The sequence below is a fragment of the Eumetopias jubatus genome, unplaced genomic scaffold (assembly GCF_037043125.1).
Source record: "Eumetopias jubatus isolate StellerSeaLion01/CBP00866 unplaced genomic scaffold, mEumJub1_p1.0 scaffold_9, whole genome shotgun sequence".
NCBI classification, from domain to species: domain Eukaryota; kingdom Metazoa; phylum Chordata; class Mammalia; order Carnivora; family Otariidae; genus Eumetopias; species Eumetopias jubatus.
The window spans coordinates 90,483,372-90,501,903 of NW_028274815.1; the positions used below are offsets into that span (position 1 = coordinate 90,483,372).

At 47.7% G+C, this 18,532-nt stretch overlaps 1 protein-coding gene across 1 annotated transcript in view; it reads left to right on the forward strand.

The window, feature by feature from the left end:
* Positions 1-18,532, forward strand: part of ACSS1 (acyl-CoA synthetase short chain family member 1) — a 66,368-nt gene that overhangs the window by 25,438 nt on the left and 22,398 nt on the right. Inside the window, exons 3-5 of the mRNA XM_028123728.2 lie at positions 9,433-9,632; positions 16,099-16,274; positions 16,661-16,813. Of these exons, the coding sequence (XP_027979529.1) occupies positions 9,433-9,632; positions 16,099-16,274; positions 16,661-16,813 (529 nt within the window). The remainder of the gene's footprint in view (positions 1-9,432; positions 9,633-16,098; positions 16,275-16,660; positions 16,814-18,532) is intronic.

The window sequence follows — 18,532 nt, forward strand, 5'->3', positions numbered from 1 at the left end:
CAACCTGAGTTGCACACAGAAGCCCAGATGTGAGGTGTCTGAGGTGGCGGGTGCATTCTGGGGTGCATTCTGACTGAGAGAATGGCATGGTGACTGCAGGCAGGTCTATCCAGGGTGGGTTTGTGGACCCAGATTCTGCTTGATTCCTGGGTGGTTGACTATAACAGTATGAAGACCAGGCCTCTAACTGCCCAGATCCCAGGCCGCTCAGGTGGGGCCTGGTGGTCCTTCCTTCTAGTGCAGGTGACAAAACCCTCAGAGTCACTCCTGTGTGCACCACAGCTGTTCAAGGTCTGCTCTAACTCATAGGCTCTTATCATTACCCTGTCACTCACTCAGTCCGTTCACCAACGTAGGCCGGTTTAGATGTGGATTCACTGCAGGCCAGACTGTTTTCCAAAAGAGTAGTCTCCTATGACTAAATTGTGGGACAGTTTTCTAGTCTAAGGTTCTACATGAGGAGGTCTTTGGCATGTTACCAGCTGGTGCAAATGGGGGTGCTTTTGTGGAACGGCAAAAGGGCACCCCTCAGCAGGGGTACGAGGCCTGGTGTGTACTCCAGCGTCCTGGGGCAGGTGCCTTTGAGTAGAGCTGAGTTGCACAGCCACCTGCAGTGGCCCTGGCGATAGGGCTGCCACGGAGTGCATGTGCTTGGGGGTGGGGGGAGAGCCACAGGAAACCCAGTTTCTGAACTCACACAGAATGCAGCACCTTAAACCCGGGGGGGGGTGGGTCCTGTGGCCTGGAAAAGGAGACAGCTTGAGTGGAATGAAAAGGGTGTGCATTTTGCTCCTCTCCTTCCTTCCAAATGAACAATTTAAATTTCTATTAGCAATTATTTGTTTATTAAATGCATGATTATTAAGTAAAATGAGTTAAGTAAATAAAAATTGTTGTTTTTATGAAGGAAACAGTTGAAGTAACCTTTAAGGACAGCCTCAATGGGGGTCACAGGAAGCTTTTGGGGTGCTGAGGGCTCATGAGGTTGCCTCTGCTGTCACAGGGGCTCCTCTTGGTCAGTGAGTCATGTTGGTAGCTGGAAATCCTCCACAGGGGGAATATTCATACATCATAATGATTGGCAAATGCTATAAATCAGGGCTTTTTTCCCTGTGGGAAAATTGGTTGTTAGACATTTGGCAGCACAATAGTGCGTTTCATGGGCCCCCTGTTCTTATTAACAGTTTCTCCAAGCTGCTGCCAGAGGCAAGGAAATCAACTTGGGGCCTGAGGCAGTTGTACCAAATTCTTGTGGCCCCCGGATTCCCACCGGGGTGGCTGTGTCTCCTTGCTTACTTTCCTCTGCATGCTAATTTGGAACGTTCTGTGGACTCACAGTGAAGCCTGGAAATAGAGCAACACCCAACTCGTGTATGGTCTGAAGCTGGCCGCTGTGTCCTGTTGTTGCCCCTGCTGCCCAGTGGACTCACGTGGAGCACTGTGGGAAGACTCACCAGGCCACACTGGGACAGGTCAACCTGTGGTGGCACCTATAAAACATCTAGTGACTTTTTTTTTTTTTTAAACCAGGGAAAAGGGAATGTTTTTAGAAAGTTAAAATCTACATCCTGTTCCAGATTCCACCAGGGAAAGGACATCACTTCTGTGGCTTTCTCTGGGAAGTAAACAAGCCTGGCCTGCCAGTGGGTGGGTGTCCTGCCAGGGCACCAGCTGTTTTCCGGGCTGGTGTCCAGGACTGGAGTCCACCAGCACACTCTTGTCCGGGGCTGCAAGCTTCCTCAGTGTCAGGAGCTGGGCTCTGGGTCTGGAAAGGAACGACTTCTTTTCTGCAGGCCAAGTGCTGAGGTCTGAGGGGAAATCAGGCATTAATGAGGACAGAGCTTTTTTCAAGTCTGACTGTTACCTCCATTCCACAGGGGTTTTTCTAGAGGCTGACAGCATGTAGGGTTTTGTCAGAGTAGGAGAGAAAGACTTAGGGTGAGTTGTTTGACCTGGATACGTCTAGTGAGGCATATCCTTGGGCAGGTGGTCCTGAATGTGCAGTCAAACATGGACTCATGAAGGAAAAGGCCACCCCCACCCCCACCCCCGCTTCTCTCCTGTTCTCCTCCATCCTGATTACAATAAAGGCTCCATGTAACTATGGTGAGCCAGCTTTGAACACTTCTCTTGCTAATTTTCCTTTTGAACAAGGTCAGCCTCAAGTTCGGAGATTTTAGTTTATTCTTAAAGATGAATGTACATTAAAAAAGAAACTACCCATTCAGAAATCAATTTTTATTTCTCCCATTTCTTGTTTTATCAAGATGTTCAGTTTGAATTACAACACCATCACTTGAATATACATAATGCAAAAGAACTCCTTGCCATGTTACAGTCTTAAGGATTCTGTATACATTTTAGCTATCAGCTAGGTTACTTCATTGGAAATTGTTTAGTGCTCTGTTTTTAAATAAACAAATGTTGAACCTCATATTTTTATAAGGCAATAGTATAATTTAACCAAAAGGTGTAAATGTTTTCATCTCTTAGGCTTGCTCCCTCCTACGGTTGCTGAAGCAGTGGATGGATTTTATACACCTAAGTACAAAAATAATACTGAGGTTGGATAAGGTCATCCTTTCTGTGTTCCTGTCTTTGTTGGGGCTGGCAGCCCTGGTATTCTATAAGCCACTTGTGTTTAAGAGTAAAAACTGAACATATGCAATTTTCATTGAACTTAAAAATGAAAATCATGTTGCCCTCTTATAATCTGTTGATGCTTTTTCAGTATGTAGCTTGATCATGGCAGTCCTTGATCTTTACTTCTTAAGTATTTAAGCCCTCTTCCTCATACTTAGCATTTTTAGAAGGATCATTCCTGTTTAACTTATATGGATCTATGTACAGTATGGTACTAACCAGTGATATCAGACTAGAATTAATATTCTCTTTCAAAGCTTACAGAGAATTTATTGTGGATTATAGTGCTAACACAAAGTTACAGTCTTCTGATGCCAAAAACCAGAATGCAAAACAACATTACAGAAGGTGACAATAAAGAGTACGTTTTTTTGTTTGTTTTTTTTTTGTAGAGCTTTGAAAAAATTTCACTTAAATTCTTGTTACTGAAGAGAGTAAGCCTGGAATCCTATTTATATTCCAGGAGAAAGAAAGTCAGCATTTGTTACATGGCTTGAAGTATCTGGTTATACATATTACATTGCAATACTGATATTGAAAAATTATTTCTCGTTTAGCCTTTTTATTGTCTTATGAAAAAGGAATTAAATTTTAAAGTACTTCTTGAAAAAAAAAAAACTACTCTCCCCTAAATGTTACATAAATAACAACAGAGTTGATGGGTGGCAGAAATCATGAAATTTGGGAAGCTTTGCCACGGAAAACCAGCTGTCCTGATGTTGGGAGCTTTGGGGGGAACTGCTTAAGAGCAGGACCCACAGAGCCAGGCTGTGGTTTGAATCCTGCCCTGACCCTTTCGGGAAGTCAGTTAAGTTCTGTTTGCCTTAGCTTCCTTATCTGAGAAATGGAGGTGGGGTGGGGGGAATGGCAGCTCATACCAAGAGCTTTTGTGAGGGGTAAATATGTATGTGCAGTCAGAGTAGTCCTGGGCACAGGACATTTGCTGAATAGCTGTTACTGTTGTTCCATGGGAAGGGAATGTGAATGGGGGTACGGGTAGGCAGGAGGATGCCAACATGAGGGGGTTGGGGAAGGAACCAGAAAGTGGTCATGGCTGGTCATGGAGAGGAGGTTCCCTGTACTCACAGTGGGTGGCAAGTGTGGTTGGAGAAGGTGGGATGGCTGGTGGATATGGTGGAGACACGGTGGGTGACAGACAGGTGGGGTGCTCAGAGCATGGCATCTCCAGCGTCTCGGAACCAATGGCCATGGGCTAAGTGCTTGCAACTTGCAGGCCAGAGGCAACGCCTGCTGTGCATGATGCATCCTTCTCAGATCCGCTGGCCCCCTCAAGGTGAGGTCTTCCCGTCAACACCTTCAACACCTGCTGTGGGAGCACGCAGCAGGTGGGCTATGCAGGTGAAGGCTTCACACAAGGCATTGGAATACACCTGGGGCCCGTTCACCCTGAGCCAATCACAGTGACTTACACCAAAGCAAACTGGCATTTTCATTCTTCCTCCTGTAAAGAGGCACTTGAAGAACCACTGATTGATGCTGATTTCCTTTTTCCACCATAATTATAGCTACTGTTTGTAGGATGCCTTGACTTCATATATGGTCCTTGTCTTAGCCTGTTGGGGCTGCTCTAACAAAACATCATATCCTGGGTATCTTATAAACAACAGAAACTTATTTCTCACAGTCCAAGTAGTCCAAGATCAAGGCAGCCGCATGGTCACATTCTGCTGAGGACCCTCTTCCTAGGGTTATAGCCATTGCCCTCTTGCTCTGTCCTCACCTGGTGGGAAAGGCAAGGGAGCTCTGTGGAATCTCTTCTATAAGAGCACTGACCCCATTCCTGAGGGTGCCACCCTCATGACCTAACCACCTCCCAAATGCCCCAGCTCCTAAACCATCATCTTTGGGGGTAGGATTTCCATGTAGGAACTTGGGAACACATACCTCAGACCACAGCAGTCTCACCAACGCCTTGGTAGTGGGCCCTGTTATTCGGCTGCTGCAGATGGGACTGTCAAGGCCCCAGGTATACAGGAAACTAGGGTGGGAACCTGTCTCTGATCAGATGTAGTTTGGTTTCCAATGGTACACTCTCCTGAGATAAACTTTCCAGGTCCAGTACTTTGCATAAACTATAGCATAGACTCAAGGAAAATACACTTACCTTCATTCTATTTATTTATTTATTTATTTATTTATTTATTTATTTATTTGGGGTGAGGGAGGAGCCATAGGGAAAGGGAGAGAGAGAATCCTCAAGCAGATTCCCCGCTGGATGCAGACCCTGATATGGGGCTCCATCTCACAACCCTGAGATCATGACCTGAGCCGAAATCAAGAGTCAGATGCTTAACTGCTTGAGCCAGCCAGGCGCCCTGAAGATGCACGTGTCTTCTGTGAGGAAGGTAGAAAACATGCAGCCGTAGTGACTTCAGTTTCACGAGCTGACTTAGTGTCACCAGTGGCAATTAAGCTATTTTTCTTGAAAACCCCGTGTCTGGGGCCTTCCTTGGCAAATAGCAACTTCGGGAATTGTTCATCTTTAAGTGTGGCTACTGCTTTATATTCCATTGCAGCTTCTCTTCGCTAAAGGTCATGGTCATGAAATCAAATAATGACGTATAAGGAATTCACACTTGATATATGAACCCATTCAGCTGAATTTCCTGGACCTCTATTCCCAGTGGTTGTGAGTAGCAGAGTGAGCAAATTTTATTACCATTAAATCAGATTTAGTGGCTAAAGTAATGTCAGGGTCAGAGGAGTCTGTCCGGAGGGAAGGAGTTTGTTCCTAGGCCTGGTTCTGAGACACAATTCATGAGCTGTCGACGTGCCCTGCCTGGCCCTCCATGTAAGCCCCGTATGAGAAAGGGGCCCTCCTGCTTTGTTCTGCTTCTTTTTCTTCTCTCACCACTTCATCTTCCAGAAGTGGCTTGCTGAAGAAAATACTGAACTGCAGAGAAGCAAGCTGAGTGCCCTTTCAAGTTCTGCATCCAGATCCTGGAGTTGACCCCTCCTCTCTGTCAGCACCTGGGCTTGGAGGAGAGCAGGGACTCTGAAAGACTTTGTGTCTGTCACAGGCCTTATATACACAATATCGACATGATTACCTGGGTTCATTTCCCTTATTGGCGGAAGAAACCGAAGAGGAAAGTAGCTGTGGGTGCTTTATCAGTGGGAGTGGTCCCTCTCATTTGTTGCCAAAGGGACAGGACATTTTCCTGCCTGTGTGATGCTGATGTGATGGCCAGCCTTGCCCTCTCTCTGTGCAGGGAGATGGAAGGCATCTGCAGAGTGGACAGGCGCTCATGGTGAAAGCACAGGCCTGAGGAGTCCTGCACCTGCCAGAGTTCTTGTCATTTCTCGCTTATCTGCTGTTCCCATTCATTCAACAAATATTTATCGAGGCTTCTATGAACTAGGCTCAGTTGTAGGCCCTAGGAAGAAGGCAATAACCCCCAAATCCCTGCCCAAGTAGAGCTTGTACTTAGTGGGGTAGATGGACAATGAAGGTGGTAAGTATTTATTTAATGAACACTAAGAGCCGGAATAATTGTAGGAAGTGAACGATCATGCATTCCCAATTTGTTTATTTCTTAAATACCACACACACACACACACACACACACACACACACACACACACACATGGCTTATCTTACTTCCCTGGGCTGTCACTGGGAAATGGCTAGGAGGTAAAAATACTTTCAAACAATAACCATGAAAAAATAGCTTTAATTAGAATATAGATAAATAAATAAATACCAGTGTATTTATTCTTGTCTTTCTTCTGAACTCTATTTCCAGCTGTGTCCTATTTTGGACTGAACTGGGCCAGGGGCCTTTATACTGGCTGAGACATTGGCAAGTGTCATGTTGGTTACAGATACCTGAGGTCAGATTATGTCTTTAGCATTGGATAAACATTATTCCGGGCTGATGCCTAATAGTTGGCTATAGAAAGTCTTCTCCCTTCCCCCAAGGCCAGTCAGCATTTTACTGGTATTAAGCACCATTAACACCATGCCAAATTTATGTATTTGTGCACATTATTTGTATATGTTCATATTGAAGGTTTGGCCCTGAAGAGTCTACATTGCAGACAAACTTAGAATCTTGCTCAGTCCTGGAATAACAAATGTTACTTTTCTCTTTGCACGTGAAAACATAACTAACTCACCTCAGTGAGATCTTTTCTCAGAAAGCTGCAAGCTGCCATCCCTCGGGAATACCCTGTCTGGCACAAGGAAGCCAGTATTTCCTGCAGTGACAGCCCAAAGCACCAGCCTCCGAGTGGCAGCATTATCTTTTTGATATAGAAATAGTAGCATTTCAGTTTGTGGGAGTCTTTGAGAAGTGACAAATATCCAAGAACATGCTTTTGAGCAGTTTTTGAATATGTGGAGTGATAGGATCACTCGAATATGTTTCTTTTTCAATAATTTGAAGACCTAGGTTTGCTGACCGTATTTTCCAATGGCAAAAGTGTGGAGGAAATCAACGTGTTCTTAATTTACATTATTAAATGTAGAGTTGAGGTCAAGGGTCTCAGTGCCCACATTCTGCTCTGGACAGAAGCCGTGAGAATGTGGGGGTCCATCTGGTAACCCGGAGGTATACTTACAGAGAGTAAGTGGGGTCATGGACGGCCGGACGACAGAACCGGGAAAAGAAAGACTTCCTGGGGTACGGGAGGGTATTGAGAAATTTGAAGAGCTGTCATTGAATGACAGATTTATTCAGCTTTAAGGAGCTGAGCTAGGACCAATGTGTGGAGTTTGTATAGCTGCAGAACTTGGTCCAATTTTAGGATGGCTGTTTCTCTACTAAAATGACAAAGCAAGAGAGAGCCCTGTGAGGTGTGATTTCCAGCAGTATGATGCATAAGCAGAGGCTGGACCACTGTGGGCAAGAATGTGGCAACAAGATTTCTGGACCCCAAGGGAGACTGTACCATCTGACCTTCAAGGAGCCCTTTGATTTTGAGGTTTATGGCCTTGGCAGAGTGGATAAGAAGGGGAATGTGCTTGGAGATTTACCCAGATCAAATTCTTTATCAGAAACTGCTCCTCTGGATGTAGCAGCAAGAGTCTGGGACCCACTGGACGCAGCTCCAGGTGCAGCCCATGTTGATGCCTCTGGATCCTCCAGGGAACCCATGGGCTGCCTCAGCTTGGTCTCCAGACCCTCCTCCAGGGCCATAGCTCAACTGTCCTGCAATAGGGGGGCAACTCCTGCCGCTGCTCCCTTGCTCCTTCTCACCACAGCCAACCTGTCCAGAAAGTTCTACCTGCTGCCCTCAGAGACTGTAGCACCAAGCTGAGGTGATAAATGCCCTTCACACTCTCATGCATGTGCCTTCATCTCTCTAGTCAGAGCTGTGATCCCCACATCTCATCCCCACAGTGTCTGGATGGAATTTTTAACATCTTAGGAATTCACCCATTATGTGATTTTAGAAATGATTTTTAGAATTTAGATTTTTAGAATTTTAGAAAATGATGACAAAGAGATCTGATGAGAAAGATAATACCTACTGAAGGTTTGGCAGGGTCCTGGATGGGTGATGCTTCTCACTAACATTTGTGACAGGTACACAAGGTGTGTGGTACATGCTGTTTCTCAGATGATCACATGGCGGTTGAGAAAGGTAAGCTGCCATGCTTAATGCAGCTACTATAGAAAACTAACCCAGGCTGCTCTGTCTAGACAGTTAACATTGTTTCTTGACTTCTGACTACTGCCTTTGGGCTACAGAAAAAAGAAGAGGCATGCCAGAGCCGGCCTGGGCATGAGTCACTGGTCGCGAGGTGAAGGAATTATGATCTGGTTCTCATCAGGTCTTGCTGGATGGCTTTGGGAAGAAACAAAGGCCCCCTTGAAGTCTCTCCCTGAAATGGGGAGTGTTCATTTTCACTCCCCTGGTGTTTCTAGGCAGCCTCTTGCTGAGCTTGGCCTTTCTTCAGAGTCCTTTCCTTGACGGCCCTTTGAACAGAAGGGAAGTAGGCACACACGCTTGTAAGGGGCCTTGCAGAGCTAGGAAGTCTGGTCTCTGGCTGCCAGGGCCTGCAGAAGTCGGCGCTGCCCCACTCCGACCTGTTGGAGCGATGCAGAGCGCGGGTGTGGTTTGGTTGGTTGGCTCCCGCTTACTCTGTCTTTCCGTGTTAGTTCTGCGATTAACAAATTAAAATCAAGTCACAGCAAAAATGGTAAAATGATTGGCTATTTGCATAGTCCAGGGTCAGCTGACCAGCTGCTGGAACAACACGGAATGGAACGTCAAGGTCCCCAAGTTCCTCAAGTTGTTTTTCTCCACTTCCTGCTCCAGTCCAGACAAGTGGGCACCTGTAGGGAGTACCTGGGAGTTTCCGGAGTTGATGGTCATTGACTCTGATTGGGCTGGATTGGGTCACGTGCCAATCCTTAAGCCAGTCCTCTTCTCCAGGGAGATGCTGCATTCTGATTGACAGGCGGAACCTCGTGGTTAGTCCTGGAGTGGAAGGAGGGTCACGTGGACAGGAGAGGTGGGAGGGGGTGGGGTATGGCTGCCCCAGCGTCTTCAATGTGCCACGCCCATTCAGTGCCTTGCACGCAGAAGGAGGCGGTGCTCTCAGTGCCTGCCCTCCCTGCCTCGGGGTTGCGGGGGCGGGGTGGTCGTCCTGCGGCCAGCCTTCCCTCCCACTTACTGTGGCTGCACAGAGTTGGGGATCTGTTGCATGAGCCGGGCCGTGGCTGGGTATACGGTACTTGCTGTTTGCAGAATTATGCCACCCCAAATACTGTTTTGGCCCTCCCCCATCTCTGTGGCCTTCTTTTCCTTGTAATTTAGGGAACTGCTGGAGACCACGTGCCGCCTGGCCAACACGCTGAAGAGACATGGGATCCGACGAGGGGACCGTGTGGCCATCTACATGCCTGTTTCCCCACTGGCTGTGGCTGCAATGCTGGCCTGTGCCAGGATTGGAGCCGTCCACACCGTTGTCTTTGCTGGCTTCAGTGCGGAGTCCTTGGCTGGGAGGATCAATGATGGTGAGTATATGGCAGGGAGGGAGAAACCTGGAAGCCCCTGGCCTTTGTTCCTTGGGGCCTGGCCATCAGGGACTTGGAGTGGAGACAGACATTAATAAAAATCACAGAGACAAATGACAGATACCACCAGGGACAAGAACATGGCTGAATGAGCATTTGTTCTGTGAGCTGAGATCTGACGGCATTGGATTAATCAGGTGAAGAAGGAAAGGAAGATTCCAGGTGGAGGGAACAGCATAGGTCCCAGCTGCTTGGTGTGGGGGCTTGGAGGGGGCTGGCATGACTGTGGTGGAGGGAAGAACCCTGTAGGGTGAGATGAGGCTGGGGATGTATGGGGAATGTCTCACAGGTCAAGAGCTGGAAGCCTTCCAACATGAGGAAGGTGTGGGGGCTTGGGGTTCGTCTTAAAGGATTTCTGTCTGCAGGTAGGTCAGAGTCTCCTGAACAGTATCCAGAACAATATTGTCTCCCTCTTTTTTCTGGTATGGGAATGACCCCATGTCTTCGAGGTCTGACACATACTCAGTGAGATCCTAGAGTCCCCTGAGCTGGCTCACCAAGAAGGATGCTTACGGGGGCCACTGGGAGTTCTTTGTGTCGCACCAAAGACTTGCCTTTGTGTAGTGAACAGAGCTAAAGAGCAGAGTTCTCAGACCCTGGCTGACCACCTTCTTTAGGAAGGGCTGAGAAGCCCTCACACTCCTTTTCTATGTCTCCTTCTACTTTCAAGGGTTGGTGCTGTCACTCATTTCTCCTTCTCTCTCTAAACTCTGTAGCACCTACTATGTGCCAGATACTGTTCTAAGCACTTTGCAAAAGTCATCTCCTTTAATTTAATAAGTTAGTCTTCATAAATATGATAGGTGATAATATTCTCACTATTTTCCCTTCCCCCATTTTTTATTACTATTATGACCATCTTAAAGTGTACAGTTCAGTGGCATTAAGCACATTCACAGTGTTATGTAACCATCATCACTGTCTATTCCAGACCTTTTTCATCACCCAAATGGACATCTCATAGCCATTCAGGAGGCGCTCCTTATTGCCCCCTCCACCCAGCGTCTGGCAACCACTAATCTGCTTTCTGTGTCAATGATTTGCCTCTTCTGGATATTTCATAAAAATTAATCCATAAGATATATGGCCTTTTGTATCTGACTTCTTTGACCACTTCACAGTGTTTTCAAGGCTCATCCATGTTGTAGTATGTATCATAGCTTCATTTCATTTTCTATAAATACAGTTTTACTGTGTGGGTATACCATGTTTTGTTTATTAATTCATCTGTCGATGGACATTTGACTTGTTAACACTTCTTGGCTGTTTTGAATAGAGTTGCTCTGAACGTTCATGAGAACACGTGCTTTCGATTTTTCACGCATATATCTAAGCGTGGCATTGCTGGCACACATGGTAAGTCTCTATTTAACTTAGTGAGGAACTGCAGGCTGTTTTCCAAAGTTGCTGCTCTGTTTCACATTCCCACCAGCAATGTATGAGGGTCCCAATTTCTCTGAATCCTCATCAACACTTGTTATTTCACCTAAAAATTTATAGCCATCCTAGTGGGTATGAAGTGGTATTTCATTGTGGGTTTGATTTGCCTCATTGAGCATCTTTTCGTGTGTTTCTCTGTTTGTATGTCTTCTTTGGAGAAATGGCTATATAAGCCCTTTATCCATTTTTTAATTGGTTGTTGGTCTATTTGTTGGTGGAGTTTAAGAGTTATCTCTATGTTCTGGAGGCTAGACCTTTATTAGATTTATCATTTGTAATTACTTTCTCCCATTCTGTGGAGTGTCTTTTCACTCTCTCAATAGTGTCCTATGATGCACAAAAGTTTTTAATCGTGATGAAGTCTGGGTCATCCATTTTGTCTTCTGTTGCTTGTGGTTTTGGTATAGTATTTAAGAATCCATTGCCAAGTCCAGTGTCATGAAGATTTGCCTCTATGTTTTCTTCTAAGAGTTTTATAGTCTTAGCTTTTACATTTAGGTCTCTGATCCATTTTGAGTTAATTTTTGTATATGGTGTGAGGTTCAACTTCATTCTTTTGCTGAGGTTATCCAGTGCTACCAGCACCATTTGTTGAAGAGACTTTTTTCCCCCCTCATTGAAGGGCCTTGGCACTTTGTCAAAACTAATTTGCCATCTATGTGAGGGCTTATTTCTGAGTTCTGTATTCTGTTCCAATGATCTGTATATCTGTCCTTGATTTTCATGTGTCAAACCACTCTTGCACTCCAGGAATAAATCCCACTTGGTCATGATGTGTAATCCTGTTAATATGCTGCTGGATATAGTTTGTTAGCATTTTGTCGAGGATTTTTGCATCACTATTCATAAAGGGTATTGGTCTGCAGTTTTGTTATTTTTCTTGTGATGTGTTTGTCTGGCTTTGGTATCAGGGTAATGCTGGCCACATAGAATTAGTTAGAAAGTGTTTCCTCCTCTATAGTGTTTGGGCAAAGTTTGAGGAAGCTTGATATTAATTTGTCTTTGAATATTTGGTAGAATTCACCGGTGTTACCATCTTGTGCTGGGCTTTTCTTTGTTGGGAGGCTACTGTTTTTGAGGATGAGGAAGGATGAGGAAACTGAGGCACAGAGAGGTTAAATGACTTGCCTAAGGTCACATTGCTGATTAGTGACAGAGCCAGGATTTGAACTCAGACATTCTGCCACCAGAGTTCATGTTTTTAACATTATACTCGGCTGGGGCGCCTGGGTGGCTCATTCGGCTAAGTGTCTGCCTTCGGCTCAGGTCATGATCTCAGGGTCCTGGAATCGAGCCCTGCATCAGGCTCCCTGCTCAGCGGGGGGCCTGCTTCTCCCTCTCCTCCCTGCTCCTGCTCTCACTTGCTATCTCTGTCACTATCTCTGTCTCTCTCCCTCAAATAAATAAAAATCTTAAAAAAAAAAACAAAAAACATTACACTAGGTTCCTCCTTTCCTCTCTTGATATAATCATGGTTGCCAAGTTTCTATTTCTGTTAAGGTTCTTTAAAATAAGCAAAAGCCCTGGAGATTTAGTTGGTGGGTGCTGGAGTAGGTCCCAGAACTTCAGAAATCCTAAACAACAAGGCCACAGAAGGGCAGGGGCCAGGTCAGCTCTGAGGCCCTCAGCAGAGGAAACTGCTATAATTTTCTCTAAAACTTTGCTATTAAGAGGTTCTTACCCAACACCTATAACCTCCACATCCAGCTATTCAGGTGTCAGTTTCCACGGGCAAGACTGTTGGGACAGGTGTTTGCATCCTCTTTGGTCAATGAGGGGGGTGTTTTGGTTATTTATTGCTTTGTAACAAACTGCTCAGAAACTTAGTGCTTAAAACAATAAATTTTATTATTATATTTCATGATTCTGTGGGGGCAGGGATCAGATGGGCTTAGTGGGTTATCTTAGTGGGCTATCATGGGCTTATCTGCTCCATGATATCTGGGATACAAGCTGGGTTGGCTTGCATGGTTGGGGGCTGTGAAGCATCTCTTTCATGTGGCCTGTTTGCATGACCAGCTCGGGCAACCTCAGGCAGTCAGACTTGTTACATGGCGGCTCATGGTTCCAAGAAGATGGAAGTAGAAAGTGCCAGTTGCCCTAAAGGCCAGGTCACGAATACACATAGTGTCATTTTTACCATACTCCATTCGTCCAACCAGTCTGGCCATTCTGAATTCAAGGTGGTGGGGGGGACATCAAGACCCTATTTCTCCTTGAGAAGTAGTATGAGACCAGGTGAAAGAATTTGCAACTCTCTTTAATCCATCACTGGGAGGGAGAGGGTGGGATTGTGAGCATGGCCACCAGGGTCTCACCATGAGCTAGGTGGCCACCTCAGTCACTATGATCTATTCTAGAATTTCTGTCCCCTGGCCTGGCCTCCAGGCTCTGACCACTCCTCTTCCTTTTACCTTCCCTCTTTAGGCTGTGTGAGGAGTGGAGAGAGAGGGTAGTATGGTGGGGAGGGTGGAGGGCAGGAGAATGATTCTGAGAGACTGTGGGTTGGGGGGCAAATAATGGCCCCCACAGATGTCCACACCCTAATCCCCAAAACATGGTAATATGTTACTTTACACATCAAAGGGGTTTGGCAGATGGGATGAACATTACAATGGGGAGATTATCCCCAGGTGGGCCTAATGTAATCACATAAGCCCTGGAAAGCAGAGAACTTTCTCTGGCTGGAGGCAGAGGACATGTGCAGAATGGGAGGTCAGAGCATGAGAAGGACTTGATCTGCGTTTGCTGGCTTTGATGATAAAGGCGGTCACAAGCCAGGGGACATTGTAGGTGGCTCTAAAGCTGAGACCGACCCTTGGCTGACAGCAAGGGAAATGGGGAAATGGGGTCCTCAGTCCTGAAGTTATATGGAGCTGAGTTCTGCCAACACCGTGAATAGCCAGAAGCAGACTCTCCTCCAGATCCTCCAGATAAGAGCTCTGCTCCCTCCTACCTTGATTTTGGGCATGAGACTTCAAGAAAAGAACCCTACCATGCTCACCTGGACTAGAGAACTGTGAGCTAAAATACGGGTTTTCTGAACCACTACGTTTGTGGTAATTGGCTATGGGAGCAATAAAAAATGAAACAGATGCTAATACCTGCTCAAAAACCAGGGAGGTAAAATCAAAACTTCCCAGTAAAGTGTCATGCTGATCTGGCCTGTGCCCCAATGTTGTGCACACACCCTGTACCTGTCACCCAGCTATGGGGGGAAACCACAGAGTGAGACATGCTCTCCAAGCACCTCCTAGGGACTGGGCATGTGTATGCAGGTTCCTGCCCTAGAGAACTGCTTGGGTGGGAAGACTTGGACAAATGAGAGCCAGGAGCAAGGCATGTGCCATGGGAGGTTGTGGAGGGGCTATAATCCACATAAAGCAGTTCAAACACCCGAGATGGACTGGGGCCACTGCTTTCCCCCTGGGTGGGGGGATGTCCTGAGCTTTCTTTGTCTCTCATCCTCTTGAAGCCAGGCTCTTTCTACCTGCTGGATCATCTCCCTTCCTGCACCACAGGGAGTTTACCTGGACCAATCCCAGCACCTGGGATGTAGGCCAGGGCAGTCTCTGACAGACTCCACTCAACTGGTTTCGTTTCCCCAGGGTGACTGATGGCCAGGGCTGAGGAGCAAAGAGTGGGAAGCTGGGGTCCCCTGGTGTGCAGAGTTGGATGACACTGCCCTGGGTGCCTCAAGCCCTTTAGAGTACCTGTCTGATCTTTTGGTGACCCAGCCAAGGGCTGAGAGAATTCTTAGGTGACTCTCAAGGTCATGCCATCTCTAGGGCCCTTGGGATGAAGAAAGAATGAGTGTGTTACTAGAAGGCACTTCTCAGACTGAAAAGCTGAAGGAGATGGGTGCCTCTGTCAGGGCTCCCACAGAAGTAGACCCTGAAATGAGAGTTCAGGGGTAGCCAGTTCATTTGGGAGGTGATCCTGGAAACTGCTGTAGGGTGCTGGGGAGTGGGGCTGGGAAGAGGAATCCACTAGACCAGCTTCCACAGCGGATGCCTGGAACTCAGTCCCATATGGGGCTCGGCCTCTGGGGGATGAGGAAGTTGGGGTATTTATACTCTAACCCTTGAGTCATTCGTGGAGGGCTGCTAGGGTTGGGGCAATCCCTTAGTACTTCCGCCTGTGGCTTTGGAAGAAGTTCTTGGTGTAGAGTGATAAAAGGTCTGAGGATGTGTGGGATCCTGCCGGTCAGTACTACAACTGGGTATTTGTTCTGGGCTCTTCTTTAGGGGCCAGTTAAGAGAATAGCCCACTGCAGCCTTGATTCCTCTGGGTCATCCCAGGTTGGGGCATGATGTGGGGGCTCATTCCTTTGCCTATGGTTCTGAGGCCCAGTTTGTGTCTGTATCCAGTTCCCTGCTCAGGGCCTCACTCTCAGTCTACTGTGGAAGCTTGGGTCTTCCCAGGATTGCCCTGGGCTTGGCCGAGCCTAGCCAGGTTGTTGAAGAGCAGATGTGGAGCCTGGAAGGCCATCTGCTAAAGACAAGGGTGGGGGCCTCTAGCTCCCTGGCCCCCACTGTGGATGTGGCCTCTGTTTTTGGGGCAGTGAAGCTTCTTGAGCCTGGACAGGGCAGGGGCCACACAGGACATGTTGGGGCTTGATCTCCGGCTGCCCAGCTTTCTTGGTCTCTGCATCGTGGTGTTGCTTTGCCACCACGGTGGCTGTGGCTGAGGATGGTGTGACGGCCTCTCACCTGGGAATGCTCCCAAGGCAGGTGGCAGGGATTGGTGGAAGTCTCCCCTTCAGGGCTGAGAAAAGGTCCGGCACTTCTGCGCTGAGCACAAAGATTGCAAAGCAGGCAGAGCCCCCACATTTTGTGGACTCTTTTGCTCAAGAACGGACTTTGTTGATCACACGTTCAGGCCTGAACTGTGTGGCTGTCAGCCTGCGCCGTGAGGGTCAGAGTGGGAAGGAAACTGACCAGAAATCTCTGTTTGTCTCCATTAGCCAAGTGCAAGGTGGTCATCACCCTCAACCAAGGACTCCGGGGAGGGCGCGTGGTGGAGCTGAAGAAGATCGTGGATGAAGCCGTGAAGCACTGTCCGACCATCCAGCATGTCCTGGTGGCTCACAGGACGGACAACAAGGTCCACATGGGCCATCGGGACATCCCCCTCGAGCAGGTGCATTTGCCTCACTTTGTACAGTTGGAGGAGGAGGGGTAATTATTGGGTTAACAGGGACTGAGTCTTATCAGACTGTGGTTCTCAACCTAGGTCCCCTGGAGGTGCTCACGGTTCCCCCGTGGTATCTGATGGATTTATATGGTGGTTGGGAAGATGGAACTCAAATACCATAAACGTACTGAAACAGTGTAACAGAAATGATTGGATCCTTCCCTTTGTGTTCTCTCTGCATTTGGAGTGGAACTAGGGTGGGGTAGAGAGGGCGAACTGGACCCAGTCTGCTAAGTCCTGTAGCTGTTGGGTGAGAGGTGTTCTCAGGAAGGGTGAATGGGGGCAGAGGGTAACTGCCCTGGATGGGGCTGTTTATGTCTTCCCCCTTACAGGAAATGGCCAAGGAGGACCCTGTGTGCGCCCCAGAGAGCATGGGCAGCGAGGACATGCTCTTCTTGCTGTACACTTCGGGGAGCACTGGGACGCCCAAGGGACTCGTCCACACTCAGGCGGGCTACCTGCTATATGCCGCCCTGACACACCGGGTATGCGCCTTGGTGGGGGAGGCTAAGGGTGTGAGGTGCTGCGCCTCCGTGTCTGGGCTCTGGGCAGGGGGCCCGCAGAGCCGGATTAGGGCTAGAATTCCTGCTGTAACCTAGTGCCCTTATGCGTGAGGGGCTAGTGTTTCTCCTACTGTGTTCAGGGGCGGGGTGCTCTGAGTTGTGGCCCTGACTCCGTGAGTAGGTGGGTGTGGGGGCCGAGTTTCTGTGTTCGTCGGGAGAGTCCAGATCTCTAATCTGAGGCTCACTGCTGGCCTTTAGCCCCTTTGCCCCTGCATCCATGCCATCTGTTTGCTCTGGAGGAGTCAGGTTCTCCCCAGGTCCGACGTGCTCCCTGGCAGAGCTGCGTTCTGGTGCTCAGGGGCCCAGGTGCTTAGGCCTTACATATTAAAATGTCTACTTCTACTTAATAGATTTTTTTTTTTCCCTTGGTGTTAAAAGAAAGTAAAACATTTTCAAATGCTCCTAAAGGTATTGTGGGCTCTGCTCACTGGGGCCACATTTTAAAAGTAAAATTAGAAAAAGATTTACTTTTCTAAGGAAACCTAAGTTCAGTGTATGGAAATTGTATTACAGTGGACCACCCTTTAGGGCCTATAAAGCAGATGGTATGGCATGTTTTTATTTTAATAAATGCACTTAAAAATCAGGACTTATTTGAATGTGGGTGGGTTGGGGGGCTTGTGGTTTAATTGGCATCCCTGGTCACTTGAGGAATGGTTGACACTTCCCAGGTAGGATTTGGTTTCAAGATAGTGTTTATGGACCTGACTGTTGTCATAGGTGAAACTGCTCTAGCTGGTACCGGCAGCAAAGGGAAGTGGCTGGCCAGGTGACCAGCAAGCCCAGGCTCATCCAAGAAGGGCTTGGACATTGGTCCTGGGCGGTGGTGTCTTTCCTGCCTTGGCCCCCTTCCTCTGTGCTGACCGCATTCCTCGCCAGGGGCTGGAGAGAGCCTCCCAGTCCCCGTGAAGTCCAGAGCCGGCTTGGTCACACAGGTGGCGAATCTCATGACATGAGTGTGGCGAGCAGCAGGTGCCGGGAGGCAGGTAGCGGGCATGCATGCTGCACAAGATGCAGTCTCTGAGTGGTAATGTGCCGGTCCCACTGGCAGCCACACACCTAGGACTAACAATGTTGAAAGTGAGCCAGCAAGACGGATGTGGTACAGAACAGGCTGAGCAGACAAGGTATTACTTGAGCCCAAATCCATATTAAAACAGTTGTCTGCTGCTTGCTGGGTGACCTTGAGCATGCCGCAGAACCTTTCTTGACCTCAGTGTTCTCCTCTGGAAAACCCAACCCCACTCTTCCTCAGGTCTTGGTGCCGGTGCTGCACAGATTGACACATCATGTAAATAAAAACACTTTGGAGGGGCACCTGGGTGGCTCAGATGGTTAAGCGTCTGCCTTCTGCTCGGGTCGTGATCCCAGGGTCCTGGGATCGAGCCCTGCATCAGGTTCCCTGCTTGGCAGGAGGCCTGCTTCTCCCTCTCCCACTCCCCCTGCTTGTGTTCCCTCTCTTGCTGTGTCTCTCTCTGTCAAACAAATAAAATCTTAAAAAAAGAAAAAACACTTTGGAAAGTATAACTACTAAGACCAAATACCAAGAACTTCACAGAGTAGATCAAATTGTTTCCACCACTTTACAATAAAGCTAACATTAGGGAGGCTGTAAATGTGGTGAGAGATTCTTTTTTGTGT